This window comes from Epinephelus fuscoguttatus, linkage group LG8, assembly GCF_011397635.1.
Source record: "Epinephelus fuscoguttatus linkage group LG8, E.fuscoguttatus.final_Chr_v1".
NCBI lineage: Eukaryota > Metazoa > Chordata > Actinopteri > Perciformes > Serranidae > Epinephelus > Epinephelus fuscoguttatus.
This window is the reverse complement of record NC_064759.1, coordinates 16,003,114-16,024,659: the sequence shown is the minus strand read 5'-3', so window position 1 is coordinate 16,024,659 and position 21,546 is coordinate 16,003,114. Positions and strand designations below refer to the sequence as shown.

Genomic DNA, 21,546 nt, shown 5'->3' with positions numbered 1-21,546 from the left:
GAGGTGTCATACCCTGGACTGCGGTACTAGTACACTACCTCACTAACCCCACTAATATGGTGTTAGATCGTCGCCAGTTTCCATGACAAACAAAAAAAAATCACAGTTACAACAAATATCAAATATAAATTTAGGACAAACGTGACGTCAAACTCCTCAAACTCTTCAAAAATCAACTTTATGCGTGTAGGAACCATATTTTTGCCGCAGTGATGGTCGGGTATGCAAAACAAGCCCCAAATCCGCCAATCAGAAAGCTTCATACAAGACCAGGAAGCAAGAGGGGTGGGGCTTGTGTCATTCGAGCCAATCAAACCTCGTCACTAGGATATAACTCACTGCATATCTAATCGCTTGTAGTTAGAAACGTGGCAATGCTGCAGTTTTCGTTGTTGGCATTGCAATTAAGGCAATGAATGCTGGGAAGTCAAAAGGATTAAATTTCATTTGTGAGTTTGAAAATATTATTCTGGTAATAATTAATTTTGCCATTAAACCACACAACATGCAGTCTTTTTTATTCACAATCTTGTGTTAGGATGTGGGTTTTTTTTGCAGTTGCAGTTTGAACACAACACAATCTTGAGATATCGTTGATATGTGCATATTTGATATCACATTGCTAATGTGGTGTTGTTATTTTATTGTGCCACATGATGAGAAAAGCGTAAACACAGCTGCATGGAGACATCTTGTAGCAAATACGCTCTGTTTGTGTTGTTAGGCTAATGTCATTTTCAGTAAGAGGATAAAGGGATGAGGACTTTGTCAGCTTATCAGTGACAGCTGACCCAGGAGGCAAAAATTCACTTAAGACACATTATTGGTCATATGTTCACATCATGTTCTCCTCACACACTATTCTGTTGTTACTGGGGGCTCCATGCCATGCATCCTCATGTGTGGTTGAGAGGAAAGTGGTTTAATTAGTGTAATTATGTTATGACCATGACAAATTGTGACTCAAAGGGTTGGTAAACTGACATGTTAATGGACTGGTTGAAAGTAGCAAGCATGTGATTGCTGGAGATTGTCCTTTTGTGTCTTTATTAGTCCTACACTAGAGATTCCCTCACTTGCCCAGCGTGCACAAACACACTCATATAGATTTATTATAATGCTTGAAAGCATAAAAATACATTTACTATGATATTGGATTTAATTGATGTTACAAATAAATCATATCAAAATCAACACAGGCACAAGAAAGTGGTGTATTGAAGAACATTGACTGGAGATGTGGTAGAAGTCGCCGGGATACAAGATGTGACCTGAAATAGTTAACAAGCAGAGGCCACATCAACAACTGATCATACAAGAAAAACATTTCTCCATGTATCATGTTGTCAGCTGTTTTTTTTTTTCAACATGTTACTTTACTTACATTAGATATCAGTTACATCCTCATTCACATTTTCTCAGTGATACTTTGATGCCAACTTTGTGCCATTGCTGTTCTGTACTTCAGTGTCTTTTTAAATCCTTTCTGTGACACTCAGATTAAAAAAAAATATTTAATGTGTATTCTGCATCATTGTAATCAGAATGGGTTCTTATGGTTATGCATAAGGTACATAGCAGTATATGAAGTACTTAAAATTAGCTCCACCTTTACCATCTGCAAAATTAACACAATGCACACATTAATGCATTTATTATATCTGAGTCTGAATTTGTACAACTGTGCAATATACTGTTCAACTATTATCCTAAAATATTCTTACTTATACTCTTGCAATTAAATCATTTTAAATATAATTAATATATTTGTGTCGGGTAATTTGGGACACTTTTTGGTAGATCACCAAGAACACCACCCTAAATTCAAAGGACTACCTTGACCATCAAACCCATCAAGAACCCCTACCTCACTCTGATGACATATTAAGTTAAAAAGGGACTGTCATGCTTTTCTCTTTTTTAAATGGTTTAGTCCATTTATCACTGTAGTCATAAAGGCACCTGGTAGCCTAAAAACATGCTGGTTTCACTTTAGAAAAATGTCCAATTTTTGCTCATTTTTTTTTGCCCAATGTCACCTGAATGTATTAAATACCTGCTGAAAACCCTTTACCATAAAAAGTTAAGTGTATTGTGAAAACATTTTGATTATCAGTCAAACATTGAATAAAATGCAACATCCTACAGCCAGTTTTGTTGTTACACCCATAATGTTTCAGCCGCAGCACACTCATTACCACATGACTTAACTTGCAAGTTCTGGGACCAGTGATCTTTTGACTCTTTGCTCTGGCCATCCCAGTTATCTCACATCAATAAAAATGGTTGCTTAATATAAAGCACATTTGTAGTACAATGCAGTAACATGTTTGGTGGCTGGCTGCCAAGATTTAAGAGTCCAGGAAAAAAAAAAACACTGATTGTCTATGTCTTTTTGATATATAGTCTGTGTGTGAAACCTCATTTGTCCCATTTTACCTGATGTCAAAATACCTGCGAGATAAGTGCCTCAGGAATAAGTCATAAAACCCTAAAATAGGATTGCATTTTACCGCTCATGGTTCCCTCATCTCAAAGTCAATGGGTTTTCTATTTGGATGCCTGAAATAAGGGCTGTGGTTGACACAAGCTCAAGAGACCTTTATGTTTTGTTCTGTGACATAAAATATATCAGTAAATATCCCACCTGTGAACTTTGAAGATCCTATGTGTCTTAGGTTGCTAACAAGTGGCTAAACGAGACTACACGATGCCTTCACGCTGCGCTGAACATGGCTTTATAGTCGTTTTATGGTGGCGAGCTCTAGAGCAGGGGTAGGCAACCTGTGGCTCTTTTACTTGGAGCTCGGAGTAGAGCCGCTGCTCCTTTGCGTTGAAAGGGGTCACTTGAGGTGGTTTGGGCATCTGATCAGGATGCCTCTTGGGCGCCTCTTGTCAGAGGTGTTCCTGGCACGTCCCACTGTTAAGAGGCCCCCAGGGCAGACCCAGAACACGCTGGAGGGATTACATATCTCATCTGGCCCGGACATACTTTAGGGTCCCCCAGGAGGAGCTAGAAAGTGTTGCTGGGAGAGGGACATCTGGGATGTGTTGCATGGCCTGCTGCCCCTGTGACCTGGCCCCAGATAAGCAGATGAAAATGGATGGATGGATCATGGAAGGCTCAAATATGTTTTGCGGCTCCAGGCATAAAGGTTGCTGACAGCTGCCCTGGACTAGAGTGGAGACTACTATTTATTTAATTTTACTTTTTTATTGTACATATTTCATCTTTCCTACCCAATGTGACTTATATTGGGTGTTTTTTGTGGTTATGGATTGGGCTTTGTTGTTTGTAAAGTCTTGTCATGGTGGTGACGTTTGGTCATGTGACCATTGTGTAGTTCGTTTGCAGCCTAACGTTAGCTTTGTATTTCTGCCGATTGCAGGCTCTGATAATTATAAAAGTGGTGTTAATTTGTGAAGAATATCTCGCTGAACAAAACGTGCAAGTATCATAAATGTTTATTTGCCACAGAGCTTATTTTCGGCAAAAATCCCAAATCCAATGGACAAATCCCAGAGGCTGTTTGACGGGGGAACCAGCGCTTTGCTAACTTCCGGCCTACAGAAAAACGTCATCCCTGGGGCACTGTATACCAAAAGATATACTTTTTAAATAATTTACTTTTACCGATAATAGAGTATTTCCACCTTGTGACATTAACATTTTCATTTAACTAGAATATCTGAGTATTTCTTTCATCACTGAACAACAGTACGCTTCGCCTCAGGGTCCCTCTCTAACAGGTGAATCCATGTGAGAGAAAGTTTTACACACAGCACCTGAACGCAACATGACATCTTACTCTTCCCCTTCCTCAAATGGGGAGACGCGTTCACGGGCGTGTCGCCACAAACCAATGGAGCAGTCGGAGAGGAGGGGTTAACTTTCTCATGTTAATAAATAGCCCGAGCTGCTTTCTCACGTCCGCTCTCTTACCCCAGAGAAGGCAGACCCTGGTGGACTCTCGGTACCGTTTAATTCTCAGCAAACACCCGTAAAAACCCGCAACCATGAGCAGGAAATTCTTCGTTGGTGGAAACTGGAAGATGAACGGCGACAAGAAGAGCCTCGGGGAGCTCATCGAGACCCTGAACGCAGCCAAGGTGGACCCCAATGTCGGTATGTAGGTTTTGGCACATTGTACACCAAATATCCTTTTAAATATTAATAATTTTAGCCACTTGTTTTCTAAATATCACGACCATATTTTCTGTTTTAATAGCGACTGGGTGCGTTGCCTCTTTTTATGTCACGACCGACGAGTCAAAATGGCTCGGCCATTCAATAAATCAATGACACCATTAGCATCACACCCCCTTAATTTGATGCCCTTGTAAAGTTATAATTACATTCAGTGTTAGCTCTTTAGTTTTTACTGAGCCTAACACTAAGTTTCAAACAAACAAAAACATGAAGACAGATGTCAGAGACTCGGATGGATTTTCAGCAATGTCGGTGGTGGGTGTGCGTTTGCAGCTGCACGTAGTCCAACGGCCGGATCTGTCTCTGCTGTGAGTGTGCCGGGTGCATTCAAGTGAGCCTGCTCGTTAATAATGTCGCTCCTCTTTCATCTGCAAACTGATTAGGAACACAATAACCCATTGTGAGCTTCCCCTTGTAAACTACTTGTTTAGGCAGTTTGTTAAACAACAAAGAGGGTCACAGAAAACACTGATAAATGTAGTTTTTAGCTGTTCATTTGTCTCGTTTTCCATTTTTCCAGCATGACTTGAAAGCAGCCCTGTTGCCGTCTGCTTCCTGCAGACAGGCTGCTGCAGCTGGGTTTTTTTTTAGGACACTCTGTTTTTTTTCATTCAGTGCATGACACTCTACTGGAAATTAAAAGAAGTATGGAGACGTTGAATGTGTCTGGGCCTGTTTCCGCTGTCACTGAGCCAACTGAGCTCCTCCTGCAAAAGTTGGTGTTATGCAACTGTAATGTTGTGTGCAGTGTGCCAGCCACAGAGGCAAGCTGTCACAATGTTCAGCCTCTCCTTGGACCTTGTTCCATTAATGAATCCACCCCCTTAAAACACGAGAGTGTAACACAAGCAGACTTTTCCCAACTGGCCTCCCTGGAGAGCTTTAAAGTCAAAGTTCAGCCGTTTCCTCTCAAGACTAATTTTATTTTCTTCACATTTTGGATATTTAAACTCTGGTCCTTTCCTTTGAACCCTGTGAACTCGTGACTTTTATCCGACCTCTGCAGAATGCGGCCATGTGAGCGACCTTTAGGAGGCTGAACTCAGACCTTTAATACAGACAGGCCTGACTGTGGCCGAGCAGAAATGACCTTTACCAAACTAGTAATACCGGGTTTAATATAGACTCTGGTAACCCCAAGATATAGTTACATTTTGAATGTCAGTGTCTTGACATTACTCTTTACTGTACTCTTGACCCACGCAGACTGTACTGCTGTTGAATCATGTTTGCACAAGAGGGCAAACATTTTGTGCTTGTACACAGTGCAGTGCCTATAAGTTTTAAAAAAGTCACACCATTTATACTAAATTTCATAACACAATTTATCACTCGAGTAGTTGTAGTACACAGGTATATTGATGTATTTAGTTGGAAGGAAATCTGCTGCAACAAGTGCTGTTGACGTGAAGAAGCCTTTAACAGCATCGGCAAACACTCGGCGATCATTTTAGACTTAATTGTTGATGTAAATTGTCCATTGTATGTCTGTCAATCACTTTCAGAGGGATGGTTTTTTCCATTCCTGTGGTGGTTGACCCTTTTGTTTGCATTTGCAATATGGATTCAGCCTTTCAACATGTTTGAAACAAGCAGCAACCTCCAGGGCTGAAAAGTGAAGCCAACGCGGAAGTGCCAAAAACTGCAGCTCGTCTAACAGCCACCTGAGTCTGGCTCCAAAACAGTTAATCCCCATTTACAGCAGAAATAAACATGTTTATGGCCTGGTACAAAAAACAGTTTTGGTCTCTGGGTGATGAATTTTTATATAACTCACTAGTTTGCATTTTATTAGGGCTTAAAGTTACACATAATTAAGGACGGGCCACTTTGAGTTTCCTTGGGCTCTCCATCATTATCACAACTCCACCCTCTTGTCCAAATACCGTCACTTCTGGCTCCAGAATTCCAAGATGGCGACAGCCAAAATGTCACAATAGCTACATCCATTATTTTATACAGTCTATGGGTTTGAGAAACAGAGCTGGATTTATGGTGGTGTTGAAATGCTGTGGGAAGACGTACATGGGTCTGGAATCGCCCCTTTCTTTTGTATGTGCAGTTGGTATCTTCTTGCACGTAACAAAAGTTAACTCCAAACTACAGCAACACAAGAGACTGTTGGTCCTAATACAGAGACTGCATACAAACCTGACCCTTGGCATTGTTTTCTTCTTCTGGTCTAATAGAGGTGGTCTGTGGTGCTCCTTCAATCTACCTGGAGTTCGCCAGGTCCAAGCTGGATGCCAAGTTCGGCGTTGCTGCCCAGAACTGCTACAAAGTTGCCAAGGGTGCCTTCACTGGGGAGATCAGGTATGTTGTGTCTCTCAGAGAAAAATAAGCAGTGTGTGGTTCACAGTATAAAATATTTTTGTGTTAATCATATGGATATTATCTGTGTTCAGCCCTGCGATGATCAAGGACTGTGGAGTACACTGGGTGATCCTGGGACACTCTGAGAGGCGCCACGTCTTCGGAGAGAGTGATGAGGTAATTACGGATGATTTTATCCTATTCTCTCACTTTGCACCAGAGTTAATTATAGGTTTGTATTTTTCATTTGTTTTTTTGTTTGTTTGTTTGTTTTCAATTCAGTTAGTTTCCAGAGTCAGTTTGCTCATTTCAGTTCAGTTTTAGTTGTTTTTTTTTTTTATTATTATTTTCTGCGGCTTTTTTGCCTTAAATGACAGGATAATTTTGCATGAAAGGGGGAGGGATAGAGGGGACGACATGCAGCAAAGGGCCACAGGACACTGCCCTTGTACATAGGGCATGAGCCCTACTTCCTGACAACTGGGTGCCCCTAGATTTGACACAGTTTTTATTAGTTTCAGTGTCACTTTAATATTTTTCTATCGTAATATGGATGTGTATTTCTCAGGAGTAAGATGTAAAAGGTTCAGAATATGTATTGCAATAAAAATACGACACTCTTAGAAGGCATTTGACTCAGTCGTGTATAAATCCCAGTCCCAATAAACACAGACACTAGTGCCTCTTCATGTTTGTTAGGTTGACAAATTTGACCAGATTTAGAAAGACTAAAACTAAATTTCTTGTACATTTTATTTTTAGTCAGTTTTGCAAGTATGTAATATTAATGTAGTTAGTTTTTTTTTTCATTTCAGTTAGCTAAAATGTTTTTGTTCACACCTAGTTTTAGTTTGTAGTTTGAGTTAATCATAATAACCTTGGTTGGCCCCAGCTTTATCGTTGTCTCTTATGATGCTGAGCGCTAAATGGAAAGAGCTGCATCTTGTAAGATCCACAGGAAACGCACTGTACCTCCTGTGTACACATTGTGATACAGTGCTTGTGTGTGTTGTGTTAGCTCATTGGTCAGAAGACAGCCCACGCTCTGGAGAATGGTCTCGGTGTCATCGCCTGCATCGGTGAGAAGCTGGACGAGAGGGAGGGCGGCATCACCGATAAGGTCGTCCACGCTCAGACCAAGGTCATCGCAGGTACACGCCTCCCCGACTATCCTACTGTACAGTTTTATGTGCACAGGAGAGAGCGTAAATGTTGTAACACACATTTCAGTGAGAGTTTGTGCAAGCTGGTTTAAAAAAACTTGCGAAATAGAAATTCAAGTCTTATCACACGTCTCTTTCACAGACAATGTAAAGGACTGGAGCAAGGTCGTGCTTGCGTATGAGCCTGTGTGGGCCATTGGCACCGGCAAGACTGCCTCCCCACAGCAGGTAAATATCAGTAACCACAGAAAATGATAACTGCAATCTCTTCCCGTGACTCGTCATAATGTGTGTGTCTCCCGTGTGATACGTCAGGCTCAGGAAGTTCATGAGAAACTGAGAGAGTGGCTGAAGGTCAACGTGTCTGAGGCTGTAGCTAACTCTGTGAGGATCATCTACGGAGGTCAGTCAAGATGGTGCTTGTCATTTTATTCTCATTTTCCATTTCCCACATCGGTCTCATGAATCTGTTCTTCTTCTCAGGCTCTGTGACTGGTGGTACCTGCAAAGAGCTCGCTTCCCAGAAGGACGTTGACGGTTTCCTTGTGGGCGGAGCCTCCCTGAAGCCAGAGTTTGTTGAAATCATCAACGCCAAGGCATAAAAACCCCGGGCAGCTGCAATGTGACCACGTCCAGATCAGAGGCCAGCTCCATTCAGACGATCAGTTCCATCATCCCTCACTCTCAGCACTTAGTCCTCTTCCCCTTTTTATTCAAAAGTATTTGTGTAATGATGTCATTCCCTCCTTTTCCTTTACATTGTTTGGGTATATTTTGTCACGAAGAAAAGGGACAGGTTGACACATGCACTGTACCGCACTGAAAAGAGTTAAGTCCACTGAGAATAGTCTGTGTGCATACTAACTTCCACACCAAGTGCTCAAGCTGTAAAGACGGACATTTACACCTTGAAGTGGACGGCCGGTCCACGCCTTTACTTGAAAAGTTTACCAACTTTTTGTGTGTAAACAGTGTCACAGCTCTTTGTCAATCAGATTTATTTGTCTTTTTAATATCGATGTCTCTTTCGTGTAATTATGATGTTCTGTGGCTTTTACCTCCCTGTAGACGTGCATGATCTGCTCTCTCATTGGCTGTTGTGCCAAGAGGGGAGCGTCCATTACGTGTTAACCATATTGTGTCATGGCCGATGGGCAGAAGGGTGGGAAGGCTATAAGGAAACATTATAATAAATGGTTTAGAGACTGATTTGGTGTGTTGTATCTTGTCTTCTTGATGAGGTTTATCCCATGACTTACTAGAAAAACTCTCCCATATTCCTGTATATACCAAAAGGTTTCGTAACCTGCTGTGTGTGCATATACAGGCGATGGTAATCCCAGTGGTATTCTCAGGATGGCAGGGAGAGTATCTCATTACAGAAGTGAACTCCTGTCAAGACAATGCCATACAGAGAAGCATCGGCCTGCTATTTTTATCCCTGCTCTGAACGAAAACTGACACACAGCAGAGGTAGACTCATGTACCGAGATAAAATTGTAGCTTTTCCAATTACAAACTTGTGTACAGAAACTAATGTTTAATAGGCTGTAAAATACATCCCAAAGCACACGGAGTATTTTAGTCACCACATCATGAGTACAGGCACAAATCCTTAAAGGGCTTTAGCTTTCCAGATACCCTTATCCAAGGTCGAACAAAGCACAGCCATGTTTAGTCATATTTGACATGCCTCCTTCATGAAATGGATGGTTGCAACAGGAATAATTTATATGGTAAAGAATGATGAATTTGATGGACCATAAAACTTCAGTTACCTAGTCCCAATTAAATGCTCAGTCCCTTTTAACAAGTCCAGTGTGGCTACACATTTTGACAATTAAAGCTCTGTCTCAATGGTTCAATGGTTGCCAGGCAGTTAGTTTTTTTTTTAAATAAAAGTTCTTTGAATGTATAAAATTTCACAGACACCTTTTTAAAAGAAAGCTACTTTTACTTAAAGTAATATATTACTTAAAGCAGTGATTCTCAAATGTGTGCCGTGGGATTTTGTGATAAGCACACATTACTACTGCAATATTCAACTGGGCCTCTACAAAAAGTTATGAATTAATTTTTAATTGACTGTATCGGTATGTTGTGCACACCCATTTTTTTATTAGAGGCAAACTATACTTTAAAAATGGTATCTTATTACATTTAATTAAAAAAAAAACCTTCACAGGGTACTCGCTGTTCACATGTGGGAATTTTAAGTGTGTGACACATCACATTATCTTACATTATTTCTCATTTAAACGGATGTGTATTGGTGCTTTGATGTAAATTTAAAAAGTTTAATATGAATTTTTGAATTGGTTGTCAATTTTTATTTAATATTAGTAAATAAAAATAAACATTTATAACATGATTAGAGTGATAACACACGTTATACTGTAGAGGTTATTGTGCACAGACATAAATACAGGTATGCCTTGAGATTTTGGCATGTCCTTTAGTTGCCTTGGGCACAGAAATTAACAACAAACAAACTCTGACTTAAAGTAACATAAGATGTTGGCAAATTTCAGGCCCTCAAATTGATTAACAAACAAACTGCACAAGAACAATAAAGGTTGTCCAATAAAGCAAAATGTGTAAAGTGAGGAGTAAAATGCATTTTTTGATGTTAATATGTACCAAAGTATGTAAAAATAAACTTTCTATGTTTATGTCTTATACTTTTAGAGATATGAAAAATTAAATTTTAATTCAGTTGAACCTATTAAAATGCATCTCCTCTTATACTGTTTAAACGAGACACACCAAGCTTCTATAATAGATACTGTTAGCTTGTTTAAAGAGTTTATACAGATTTTTAAAATGTAGTTTTCAAGTTATTCTCATTTCCATACTCTCCATTCATTTCATTTCATTTCCTGCAACTTACAAGACACAAACAGCACTCCAACTTCCTGTTTCTGATTTAATGGCTTGGACTGTAAAAGTAGAGGGGTCCAATACTACCTCCTGGAGAAGCACAGAGAACATGTCCCCTAACACTTACTACAGTATTTATCACTCTCTGATACACACACTTTAACTGTACTGGACCCAGACCAAAGCATCTGCCACTCTCTGGAGCAGTTAAGTTCAGCTCAGGTTGGGGTTAAAAAAATTCATGTTGGATTTCTTTCACAATCTGCATGTCAGCAAACACTGAGCGTTAACCAAACATTTACTTGCACCAGTGTCTTTACCACAAGACTGACACGCTTGCAGTGACCCCAGGGCTGTACAGTATGTACAGTAGGAAAGATAGAATAACAAGAATACTTATCGAATATGGTGTAATTCAATTCAACAAGCGACTGAATGCTAAGACTGTATGCTTCCTGTCGTAAAATGACGAAATTTCCCTTTAAAGTAGCAACAAAATGGGGTCCCCTTATTGACATTCTGCCCTCTCTGGATTTGCAAATTATCCTGGACCAACTTTAACTTAAAGTTGTATACTGATTTTGTTAAATAGTCTTTCATATTCATATAAATGACAAAAGATTGACAACCATACAGAGGTGGGGGTTGATGCTGAACATCTTGTTTTTCTTTCCCAACTTTGATCATTTCTGATCCACTGGTGTGTTTATTAACATATGTTTGTAAGTCAAAATGTCCCTGAGGTTTAGTTGTACTACATCCTCTCTGTATATATATTTGAGGAAAATATTCATTATATTTAATTTAATGTATTTATTGGTTTTTGTCCTTTGCATCTTTTCTTATGTTTTATGATAAGTATCTATGTTCTTTTACTTTTAAAGGAAACCTGACACATGTTTGGAGCTGCTCCTGCACTGCAATTTCAGCATCTGTAGCAGCATCTGAGTATTTCTTCCAGCTCTGTCATGTGCATGATGTCATAAGGTGTTCTTTGTATTTTGTCCATGCCCTCCTCTGCAGCCTGGTGTCCTGCCGTTGCACCCCGGTCCAGCAGGGGGCGGTAGTGAGCCACATTGACCACTTTGCGTGGCTCAGTCTCATGTCCGTGTTTACAAGCGAAGCGTGACGTTCAGTGACTCGTACAATACGTCTCTCAGTGCAACCGAAAGCTGTTAATTTTCTTTCTAAACGTCAGAAGATGCAGTCACTGAAAGCTTTCCTCAGCGAGAGACTGACAGCTGCGGCGGAGGAGATATTTGGAGCTGTGGAGAAGACAATAGCCGAGTACAAAGAGGAGATATCTCGCTCAAAAGATTTAGAAATCAGTCGCCTGAGGATGCAGCTGAAGCTTCTCAAGTCAGGTTGGTTTGAATGGAACCTGAATGCATCATAACCTCAGGCAGCTTTGCGTTATTTGTAAGATAAATAGCATGATTGTAGTGTTATTATTTGTCTTCCACCCAGAGCCTTTGTTGGACAGAAGCCTCGGGGCTCAGATGCAGCAGCTCACCCATCACCACCACCACCACCCTCCTCCTCCTCCTCAGCACCACCAGTCTGTCCCTGCAGTGGAGCCTCCTGAGTCCCATCACTGTGAGGAGGAGGATGAGGGCAGCAGCATGGAGCAGGAGCACCCAGAGCCCTCAGAGGTGAAGAAGGAGCAGCAGCTGAAGAGCCACAGGGACTTCTGGATGGCTCACAATGCAGAGCAGCTCGAAAGCCTCGAGTCAGATATCAAAGACTTCATCTCGTCTCCTTCCAGCCTGAAAAACAGCCTGCAGGACCCCACCTTACACTTCCACCCTTACCACAACAACCACGGCGAGGAGAGCAAGGACAAACCCTACTGCTGCTCTGTGTGCGAGAAGCGTTTCAGTAACTGCTCCCACCTGGCTGCTCACATCAGGACACACACAGGGGAGAGGCCTTACAGATGTGAGATATGCAGGAAGACTTTTATCACAACCAGCGCTCTGAACAGACACCAGACTATACACACTGAAGGGAAACACTTTGTCTGTAACTACTGTGGCAAATCCTTCAAGTGGATGGAGTCTCTTGGCAGGCACATGAGAAGTGTGCATAAGAGAGACAGTTTGCCTGACTCTCAGTGAAAACACTACTGTCCAATAGATGTCGTCACCATATGTTAGTCATCTATGATTAAAACACCTGAATACCGAATGTAATGTCTGTCATGTTGTGCATGGACCTCATCAAGACTTGTAAGCCAGTAAATTATGTGCAAATGTAAAAATACATTCACAGACACAGTGTTTTATAAATACATTAACGTAAATGTATTCTTACAGAATAAAATGTACATACTCTGGCTTGGTATTGCTTAATGTATTCTGCTTTCTGCTGCAGGAACATAAGACAGGAAAGTTGCGCAGCTCTCCAGTAGGTGGCAGTAACAGCATTTCATTCACAATTCCATATCAATCTTCAGTATCTGGCAGCATGCAGACTCCCCTAATGTACTGTGTACTTCTGTTCTGGGAACTGACAGTACTCTCAGTCACTAGACTTCTTAGACTTCTTCTTAGTCAAAATATTCATAGAATAAGCCCTTATTCCCACTAACAGAAAGCATCTGAGTACATTTACTGAAGTGACGTACTTCACAATTTGAGGTATTTGTACTTTGCTCGAGTATTTCCATTTTCTGATACTTTATTTTTCTGCCCTGCTACATCTTTTTACTGCACTACATTTATTTAACAGTTACTTAACAGATCAGATTATTAATACAAAATATAATAAATACATATATGATGGTGTATTATTATATATTACAACTTTATAGAAACAGTCTGCGTTAAAGTTAGATCCACAAAGAAATGCTCTTCTCTTCGTGTTGTGGAAGAACTTGACCGATCTTAACCCCATCCAGCACCTTTGGGATGAAGTTGAACACAGACTGTGACTCTAATGGCTGAATGGGAACAAATCACTGTGACCAGGTTCCAAAAGTCTTGTGGAAAACCTTTTTTTAGGCGTGTGGAAGCTGTGACAGTCAGACTTGAGTCACAAGTTTGATGGCTTTAGGAAAAAAAAACACAAAAAAGACTTGCAGCTGGACTTGGACTTTAGACCAGTGACTCATGACCTGACCTGGACTTGAGTGTTTTAAATCAAAAGTGCTTGATAGCTTCCACCAAGCCCAATGATTATTATCTACACTGTATACCAAGAATCAATTCGGTTCCCTTCATTTCCTGAATCAGCTAACATTAACAGTATTTATTCCCAGAATGTTGATACTGAATCCTCCAGATCCAACTTGTTTCAACCAATCTGACAACATCCAATCAAGCTGCAGGAAAGAATCATGAAGACTCAGGACTTGTCTGTCTTGACTTGGGACTTGACCCAGGACTTGTAAGTTTTGACGTGGAATATGACAGGACTTGTCAGTCTTGACTCAGGACTTGACTCAGGACTTGTCAGTCTTGACTTGGGACTTGACTCAGGACTTGTCAGTGCTGACCTGGAACTTGACTCAGGACTTACCTGTCTTGGCCTGGAACCTGACTCAGGACTTGCCAGTCTTGACTTGGCACTTGACCCAGGACTTGTAAGTTTTGACATGGAATATGACTCAGGACTTGTCAGTCTTGACTTGACTCAAGACTTGTCAGCCTTGACTTGGCACTTGATGCAAGACTTGTATGTCTTGACTTAGGACTTGACTCAGGACTTGCCAGTCTTGACTTGGCACTTGACCCAGGACTTGTAAGTTTTGACATGGAATATGACTCAGGACTTGTCTGTCTTGACTTGGCACTTGACCCAGGACTTGTAAGTTTTGACGTAGAATATGACTCAGGACTTGTCAGTCTTGACTTGACTCAAGACTTGTCAGTCTTTACTTGGCACTTGACGCAAGACTTGTATGTCTTGACTTAGGACTTGACTCAGGACTTGACTGAGGACTTGTCAGTCTTGACTTGGGTCGTGAGTGAAAAGACCTGAGACTTACTTGTGACTTGCCAAAGAGTGACTTGCCCTCTGTTTAGCAGCATATTAAAGCCAGTGGTTTTGGGATGAGGTGTTCAGGGGCCTAATGTTTGTGTGTCCACACACATTTGACTACTGCAGTGTTTTCAGCACAGATCTAAACTCGGGATGTTTCTGTGGTTCACACACAAACACACAGTCAGTCCACTTCCACAGAGTACATCTTATCTGTCTTCCAACCTCAGGGTGAAATTAGACAGGACGTTCCCCCTCTGCCCCCTGTATTTACTGTCATTATGAAGCCATTACTTACATTCATGGGTGAAATTGGGATTCGTAACGCGTGGAGCTGTGACTCACAGAGTGTGTATATACATATGCAGCAGCAGCAGCAGCAGCAGCAGTGGCGGAGTTCAGTGTTTTGTGTCACAGTTTATACAAGTCTTTAAAGTATTAAAGTTTAAGTGAAGAGGTGCGGAGTTCATTGTGGTTCAAGGAGCCAATACAGAAAATCTCAACAGTCTTTTTCAGTTCATTCATTCATCCTTCTTTCACATGTTAGCTCGCTTGATTAGAAAAAAAAAAAGATACTTGAAATGCTGATAATGACTGTGCTGAGTGGCCGGTGCCTACACTTCATTCATGTCTCACAGTGTTGTAGAACATCTTGTTGAACTGCACTATTATTTCAGGGTGCGCTCACTTACTGGAGAGAGAGACAGAGAGCTCTCAGGTGCTCTGTGCTGTAAACCACTTACTACAAGTGTGCAGAGTAGGCAATTAAAACAGTGACACAAAATCTCTTTGAAATTGAAAATATGGATTAAAATAAAGATAAATTATGCGCTGGTGTTTCAGATCATGTGGTTAAACCCAAAAGACTGTGGTGCTACACAGATTTCTCTTCAGGCTGTATGGAGATATTTCAACACTTACAGGTGTGACTACTTAAGTGTCCCTACAGTGGAAATTACCTTATTGTGTAAGTCTACAACCCAGTGTTCCTCTTCTCGGCTGTTTGCAGACTGTCTCACAAAATACCGGAGTCTTACACTGAATCTTCAAAAAGAGCAATGTGCTTCCTATTAGCTGTGTGGCCAAAGGGCTCCCTCGTTCTTTGTTCCTTTTAAACGGGTACAAATGTTTCAGGTATCTGACGAAACACATATATTTACTGAAAACATCCTACCATCACTTGAAAGAAGTAAAGTTTGCTTGAATTGGGGGTTCACTTTGCTGTTTTGTATCAACTTTTTCCTTATGTCAGTGAAGAAATGCTTGCTGATGTTGTGGAAGGGTAAAAACATCTCTAATGTGAATACGTGGCTGATTGGTGTTGTCACTACTCCTGAGGTGGAGAGCATGAGGTGAAGAGAGCCCACCTCTCTGCCCTTCCATGCGGCTGCGTGGAAAGCCATTTCAATCGGGAGAGACAGGAGAGTGAAGTACAGATAATATTAAATACAGAATATAAGTGTACAAATTGACTGATGATTTGTGCTGATTAAGATTTAACAGAAGTCTTTGGCGCTTGGACATCAGAGGGAGATATTTTGTGACTGAGGGACTTGTGAGTGGCAGCAGGATAAATCCCCAAATGGAATCCAGACACTGGTGGTGGTGGTGGCTGCTGACTCTGAGGTGTATGAGGCTGATGAATCCGGTAAGACTAGGTGGTGATGGGGCGGTGGAAGGCGCGCACGACGGCAGCAAAAAAGAACTACGGCAGAGAAAGCCTCATAAGGCAGGGAGAGCACACCTCTCTGCCCTTCCACGTGCAAATAAGGAAAGCCAGAAGCAGAAAGAGCAAACCTCCCTGCCCTTCCATACGCCTACATGGAAAGCCTAAGGCAGAGAGAGAGCACACCTCTCTGCCCTTCCACGTGCAAATGAGGAAAGCCAAAGGCAGAGAGAGCACACCTCTCTGCCCTTCCATGCGCCTACATGGAAAGCCTAAGGCATAGAGAGCAGCAGCAAAGACCCTCTGGGAACAGAACAGAGCAGCATCAATGACAAACAGAAATGACATTGATAAGTCAGGCACAGCATGAAAAGGAGGAGCTGGGGTGGAGGCAGGTTGCAAAGTGGCTTGCAAAGGAAGCAGCAACAGTAGGCAGGACAAAGCAGTTTAAAAAGGGCACCCTGAATGAGATATGCCAATTGGTTGCATAGAAAGGAATCATGTGATCTATCAGTTGACTCCATTCTATCAATCAGCTGCTCCATCAGTTGACTGGGCTGTTTGAGACCAGCTGATGTAGGTGGGATGTGAGCTGAGCTTGACATCATGTCCTACCTGATCTAATATTATGTTCAATTTATCTTCATATTAATTTCTCTATTTGTTAATATATACATATGATCTGTGCAACCTGACACCAATCTCAATAAAATGTTTTTGTTCAGATTTTTTCATTTGTTCATCATTATCCTAACACACCCATGACTGGTAACAACAAACCTGCGTGATTGATTGAATTTATCATATCATATTCCATAAATATATCAAAACATCCTGCGGTGCTTGGGTGTAATGCAACACTCATGTCAGATCTTGACCTTGTAATTGCTTGAATCCCCCAGCTGCTACCGTTCACTTCAAACTATTTGAATTAAATGGTGCTCGTTTGCACCCACTGTGAATAAATATATATCAGCATCACACTGCTTCTTCCCACTTCTATGTGTTACTGTCAACCTCAGCACAAATCCAGCAGCACACCATGCTATCAAAATATATGTCCTATGTCATAAATATTTCATGTCCAACAGCTCCATCCCAACATCGTGTTTGGCCCAACAGCTTTGCCACAAGTAAGGCTCCTCACAGTAATGGAGTTTTGTTCTGCCAACACTCTACTGTTTTCCATTTCTTTTAGAGAGAACACTTTACAACCCAGCTCTCTTATTTCTGTTATGTGATTCTGAATTTGAAAACTATTTGAAAAATATCAACACATGGCTTCACAGACACTATAAACATACTGACTTGAAATGATTAATGGGAACAAGATTTTGGAATGGACGTAACCAGTGAAAAGCAGATTCACACGCAAGAATTCATCCATTCTTTTTCTAGATATGGAAAATGTAGTAGCTAAATCTGGGGACCTAAACATCCACAGAGGTACACTGCACACTGACAGAACATGAATAGCTAAATAAAGAAATAAACTTCTTGATATAAAGAATCTCAGTAGATTTAAGGGTCTCCGACTGACAATTCGAAGCTTTGACTTTCAGGAGGCAAAACCACATAGAGAGTTTGAAGGCATGAATCAATTTCTCGGCATCTTTTTCATTTAGAAATAGTAGTACCTTAGCTATGTTTCTGAGGTGGAAAAATGATGTTTTTCTTAGCCGTTTTAGTCAGACTCAATACACCTTTCATTCATTTTCCGTAACCATTTATCCTGCTGAGGGTCACGGGGGTGGGGGGGGGGCCTGGAGCCTGTCCTAGCTGACATCGGGCGAGAGGTGGGGTACACCCTGGACAGGTTTCCAGACTATCGCAGGGTTAACACATAGACATAGACAACCATTCATGCTCACATTCACACCTACAGACAATTTAGAGTCACCAGTTAACCTGCATGTCTTTGGACTGTGGGAGGAAGCTGGAGTACTCGGAGAAAACCAACGCTGAGATGGGGAGAACATGCAAACTCCACACAAAGAGGTAACCACTACACCAATAAATCCTTGTGGAGGACAGTTTGATACTCTCTGAATATTGGGGTGTACTTGTAGCCCACAGAGTGTTTGGTCGTTACTCCCCAGCGATAACATTTCCCACTATAAACACCTATGCATTTCTACACCTACCTATACCCATTTAACGTCATGGATGACTGGAGCCTCTTCATGTATTGGGTGGTGGAACAGAAATGTGAAGTAAAAAAATACACAAGGTAGTACGTTGGAAAGACTAGCCTAGCTTACTTTGTTTATTGGATGCCCAGACAAGACAAGAAAAACTTACAAGGGACAATAAAAGGGCAAATGAATTTAATCTTTCACACAGGTTAGATGGTGAAACAAACACTGTGACTGTTGTATGTGGACACATGTGCAACCAGTATCCTCACAGACCTCTTCTGGACCCGCAGCACCACCACTTCCCATTTTGTTGATCAAATCATGGACTGTTTTGACTGTGGGATACCAGTTGAGATAATTGAAGTTGACAGTAAATGCTCTCCGTTTTCAGGTCTAACCAGTTTTAATCTGGCAGCTGGTTGCTGAGATGTTGAAGATGCTGAGCAGCGAGCAGCACTGCCCTAGTGTGTAGCAGAAGCAGGCAGAGAGCTCTGGTCACCCCCATGTTGTCTACAACCACTTAAAAAATGCTCAGCAGTGCCTCAAGACGATCCTGCGGGATCATCTCCTCCAGGCTGGAGTGGAGTGAGCAAGAGGTCAGGAGAGATTGATTGTACGGGTGAGAGGAGGTGAAAATGGCAACAGACCCTGTTCTCAGGCAGCACTTGTGCCACTTTGCAGGTTGACTGTTGCTGCTGGCTGAGATGGTGCTCCTGCAGATGAATGAGATGATGCTCAAGCTGAGGTTTCATTGATCACAGTGAGCACGGGAAAAATAATTCTGTCTCTAGTTTAATGAGACAAACAGGAGCTCTGATTTAACATTGCAGCAGTACAATTGGAGCTGACAGTCTGAAGTCCTAACAGGAGTATAGTGGCATAAAATGGACCACGGGAGAAGCAGAGTAGCAGCCACAGTCAGCGCTCAGGCAGAGGGACAGTGGACAGGCACAATAAAGAGTTAGCAGTGGTCATTAGATAAACTTTATGAAGTATGACAGCTCCTGCAGGAGGAGAGAGATAGCAGTGGAGCAAATAAGATAGCTGGAAGACACAGCAAGGTGTGTTAAAACTGTCCCTCTCGGGCAAAACAGAGCTTGAATGAAAAAGGAAAGTGCAGAAAGGAAGATATTTTTGCTGGAGGGAGCTGTGGGACAGGGACTGAACCAAATTAGTCACTGTTTGTGAAAGGTACGCTGTGCAAGCATCAAACCCAAACATAAGATCTATGACAGTGACAAAGTCTGTGGTAACACTTGGAAGTTGGTGTCAAATTTTTAACTTTTTGCCAGAGTGTCTGTATGAATATTTTCTGTGGAGAATGACTCAGTTGGATTCCATTGTGTTTAGAACCAACCTCATATTTTCATTTTACTTTTGATTAATTTGGAACAATTGTTTATTTGGGTGCTTGCATGACTTTGGCGTGACCTCTTCTTGAGTTGTAATTAAGCAATTGATTCCCTAATATTCTGGGTTTTCAACAGTCCATGACCCTTAGGGGGTCTTCAGAGTTACTGCAGAGGGGCAGTAACTCTGAAGACCCCCAAAGGGTCACATTAACATGAAGCTAACGTATTATTAGCAAAGATAAATCGGCCTATTCATAAAAAAAAGTTTACAGTACACAACATTCATGATAGGCTGTTACCATAGACTGTAAAAATAATGGACATAGCTACCATAACGTTAGCCATTGATTTGTGCACTCCCATTTTGAAGCCTTGAGTTCGGCATTTCAGCTGTCGCCATCTTGGTTTTTTGCAGCCAAGAGTGATTGTATTCGGGCAACAGGCTGGAGCTGTGGAGGAGCGAGGGGTGGATCTGACTGAGATGCCGAGGACACTATCTGTAGCCTGTTACTCAAAGTAGCCACTTTAAGTTACTTTACTTTAAGCTTTAACGAAATGTTAACAAGTTATATACAAATTTTACCCCGTATAGTTGTCAAGACGGGAAAACGTAGCTAAAAAGAGATGAGAACTTTTTTTGTACCAGGCTGTAAACATTTGTTTCTGTGGTAAACTTTTAACAGGGGGGGGTCTATGGGTATTGACTCACTTCTACAGCCAGCCTCAAGTGGCCATTAGTGGAAGTGCAATTTTTGGCACTTTTGTGTTGGCTTCATATTTTAGCCTCAGTCATAGCTGCTTGGCTGTTACCCCAACCCAGTCAAACTCCGAAGTCATTGAAAGCCAGTGATTGGGCAATTACTTGCAGCATCAGACACCAACGAAAAAAGACGTCCTTTAATGCTGGCATGATACATGGCCGCTCACTGTTATAATTAAACGACATCTGGTGGCATCAGGGGGGACAAGAACCAAAGTTAAGGCGGTGGAAGTCCAAGTAGGGTGGGTGGGAGGGCTGGTGGATGGGTCCTCAGAAACAAACATGATGTATAAATATGTGAACATTCCAATAATTTTACTTTAATAGCTTAGTATTGCATGCACCATAAAATAGTATGTTTATACACGACACTTTAGGCCGCCCTACACGTCACTGTTGGCCCAGTTTAATAGGTAACTCAAATTTATACAATATATGCAGCAGGCTCTTTTTCAGCCAAGGGGTCCCTGGCCTGCTCTACGTAATGTACATACAAACTGTGATTAGATGAACATGTGCGACTTTAATCATCAGAATCATAAAAAGAAGGGCGCTGATCTGTGGCTTTGTTTTTTTTAATCCACACAAATTGGTATCACATGTAGAATAAAAAGTGCTGGCAAATCATTTGTTGTATTTGCAGTCTTGCTGCAACCACATCAGGGTCTGTCATCAGTGACAGTACAGTCATAAATGGATTATGAGACAGCGGCCCCCTGGGCACAGACGTGTGGTTTTGTGTCTCTTTGTGGTTGTTGTATGTCCTTATGGGGTAATTTTGTGTCTTTCTTCAGTAGTTTTGTGTGTCTTTGAATCACTTTGTGTCTCCTTTTGTGTTATTTGTGTGTCTTTTAGGTCTCTCTACATAATTTTGTGTCTTTATAGTAGTTTTGTGTCTCCTCGCAGTTGTTTGGTGTCTTTTTGTAGTCATTTTGTGTCTCCTCACAGTTGTTTCGTGTCTTTTTGTAGTCATTTGGTGTCTCCTTGCAGTTGTTTGGTGTCTTTTTATAGTCATTTTGTGTCTCCTTGTAGTTGTTTTGTGTCTTTTTGTAGTCGTTGTTGTTATTATTTCTGTTTGTGGTC

The 21,546-nt window shown here is 41.4% G+C and overlaps 2 protein-coding genes across 2 annotated transcripts; both read left to right on the top strand.

Annotated features, from left to right (window-relative positions):
• The first annotated feature begins 3,919 nt into the window (after nucleotides 1-3,919).
• On the top strand, nucleotides 3,920-8,895 carry tpi1b (triosephosphate isomerase 1b). Its single transcript, XM_049583714.1, has 7 exons — nucleotides 3,920-4,126; nucleotides 6,400-6,523; nucleotides 6,616-6,700; nucleotides 7,542-7,674; nucleotides 7,829-7,914; nucleotides 8,002-8,089; nucleotides 8,170-8,895. Exons 1-7 carry the CDS (start codon nucleotides 4,018-4,020, stop codon nucleotides 8,286-8,288), a joined length of 744 nt encoding a protein of 247 aa, XP_049439671.1. The 5' UTR covers nucleotides 3,920-4,017; the 3' UTR covers nucleotides 8,289-8,895.
• A 2,784-nt stretch (nucleotides 8,896-11,679) lies between these two features.
• LOC125893157 (zinc finger protein 233-like) lies at nucleotides 11,680-12,901 on the top strand. Its single transcript, XM_049583708.1, has 2 exons — nucleotides 11,680-11,930; nucleotides 12,034-12,901. The coding sequence occupies exons 1-2, from the start codon at nucleotides 11,768-11,770 to the stop codon at nucleotides 12,681-12,683; spliced, it is 813 nt and encodes a 270-aa protein (XP_049439665.1). The 5' UTR covers nucleotides 11,680-11,767; the 3' UTR covers nucleotides 12,684-12,901.
• The last annotated feature ends 8,645 nt before the right edge of the window (nucleotides 12,902-21,546 follow it).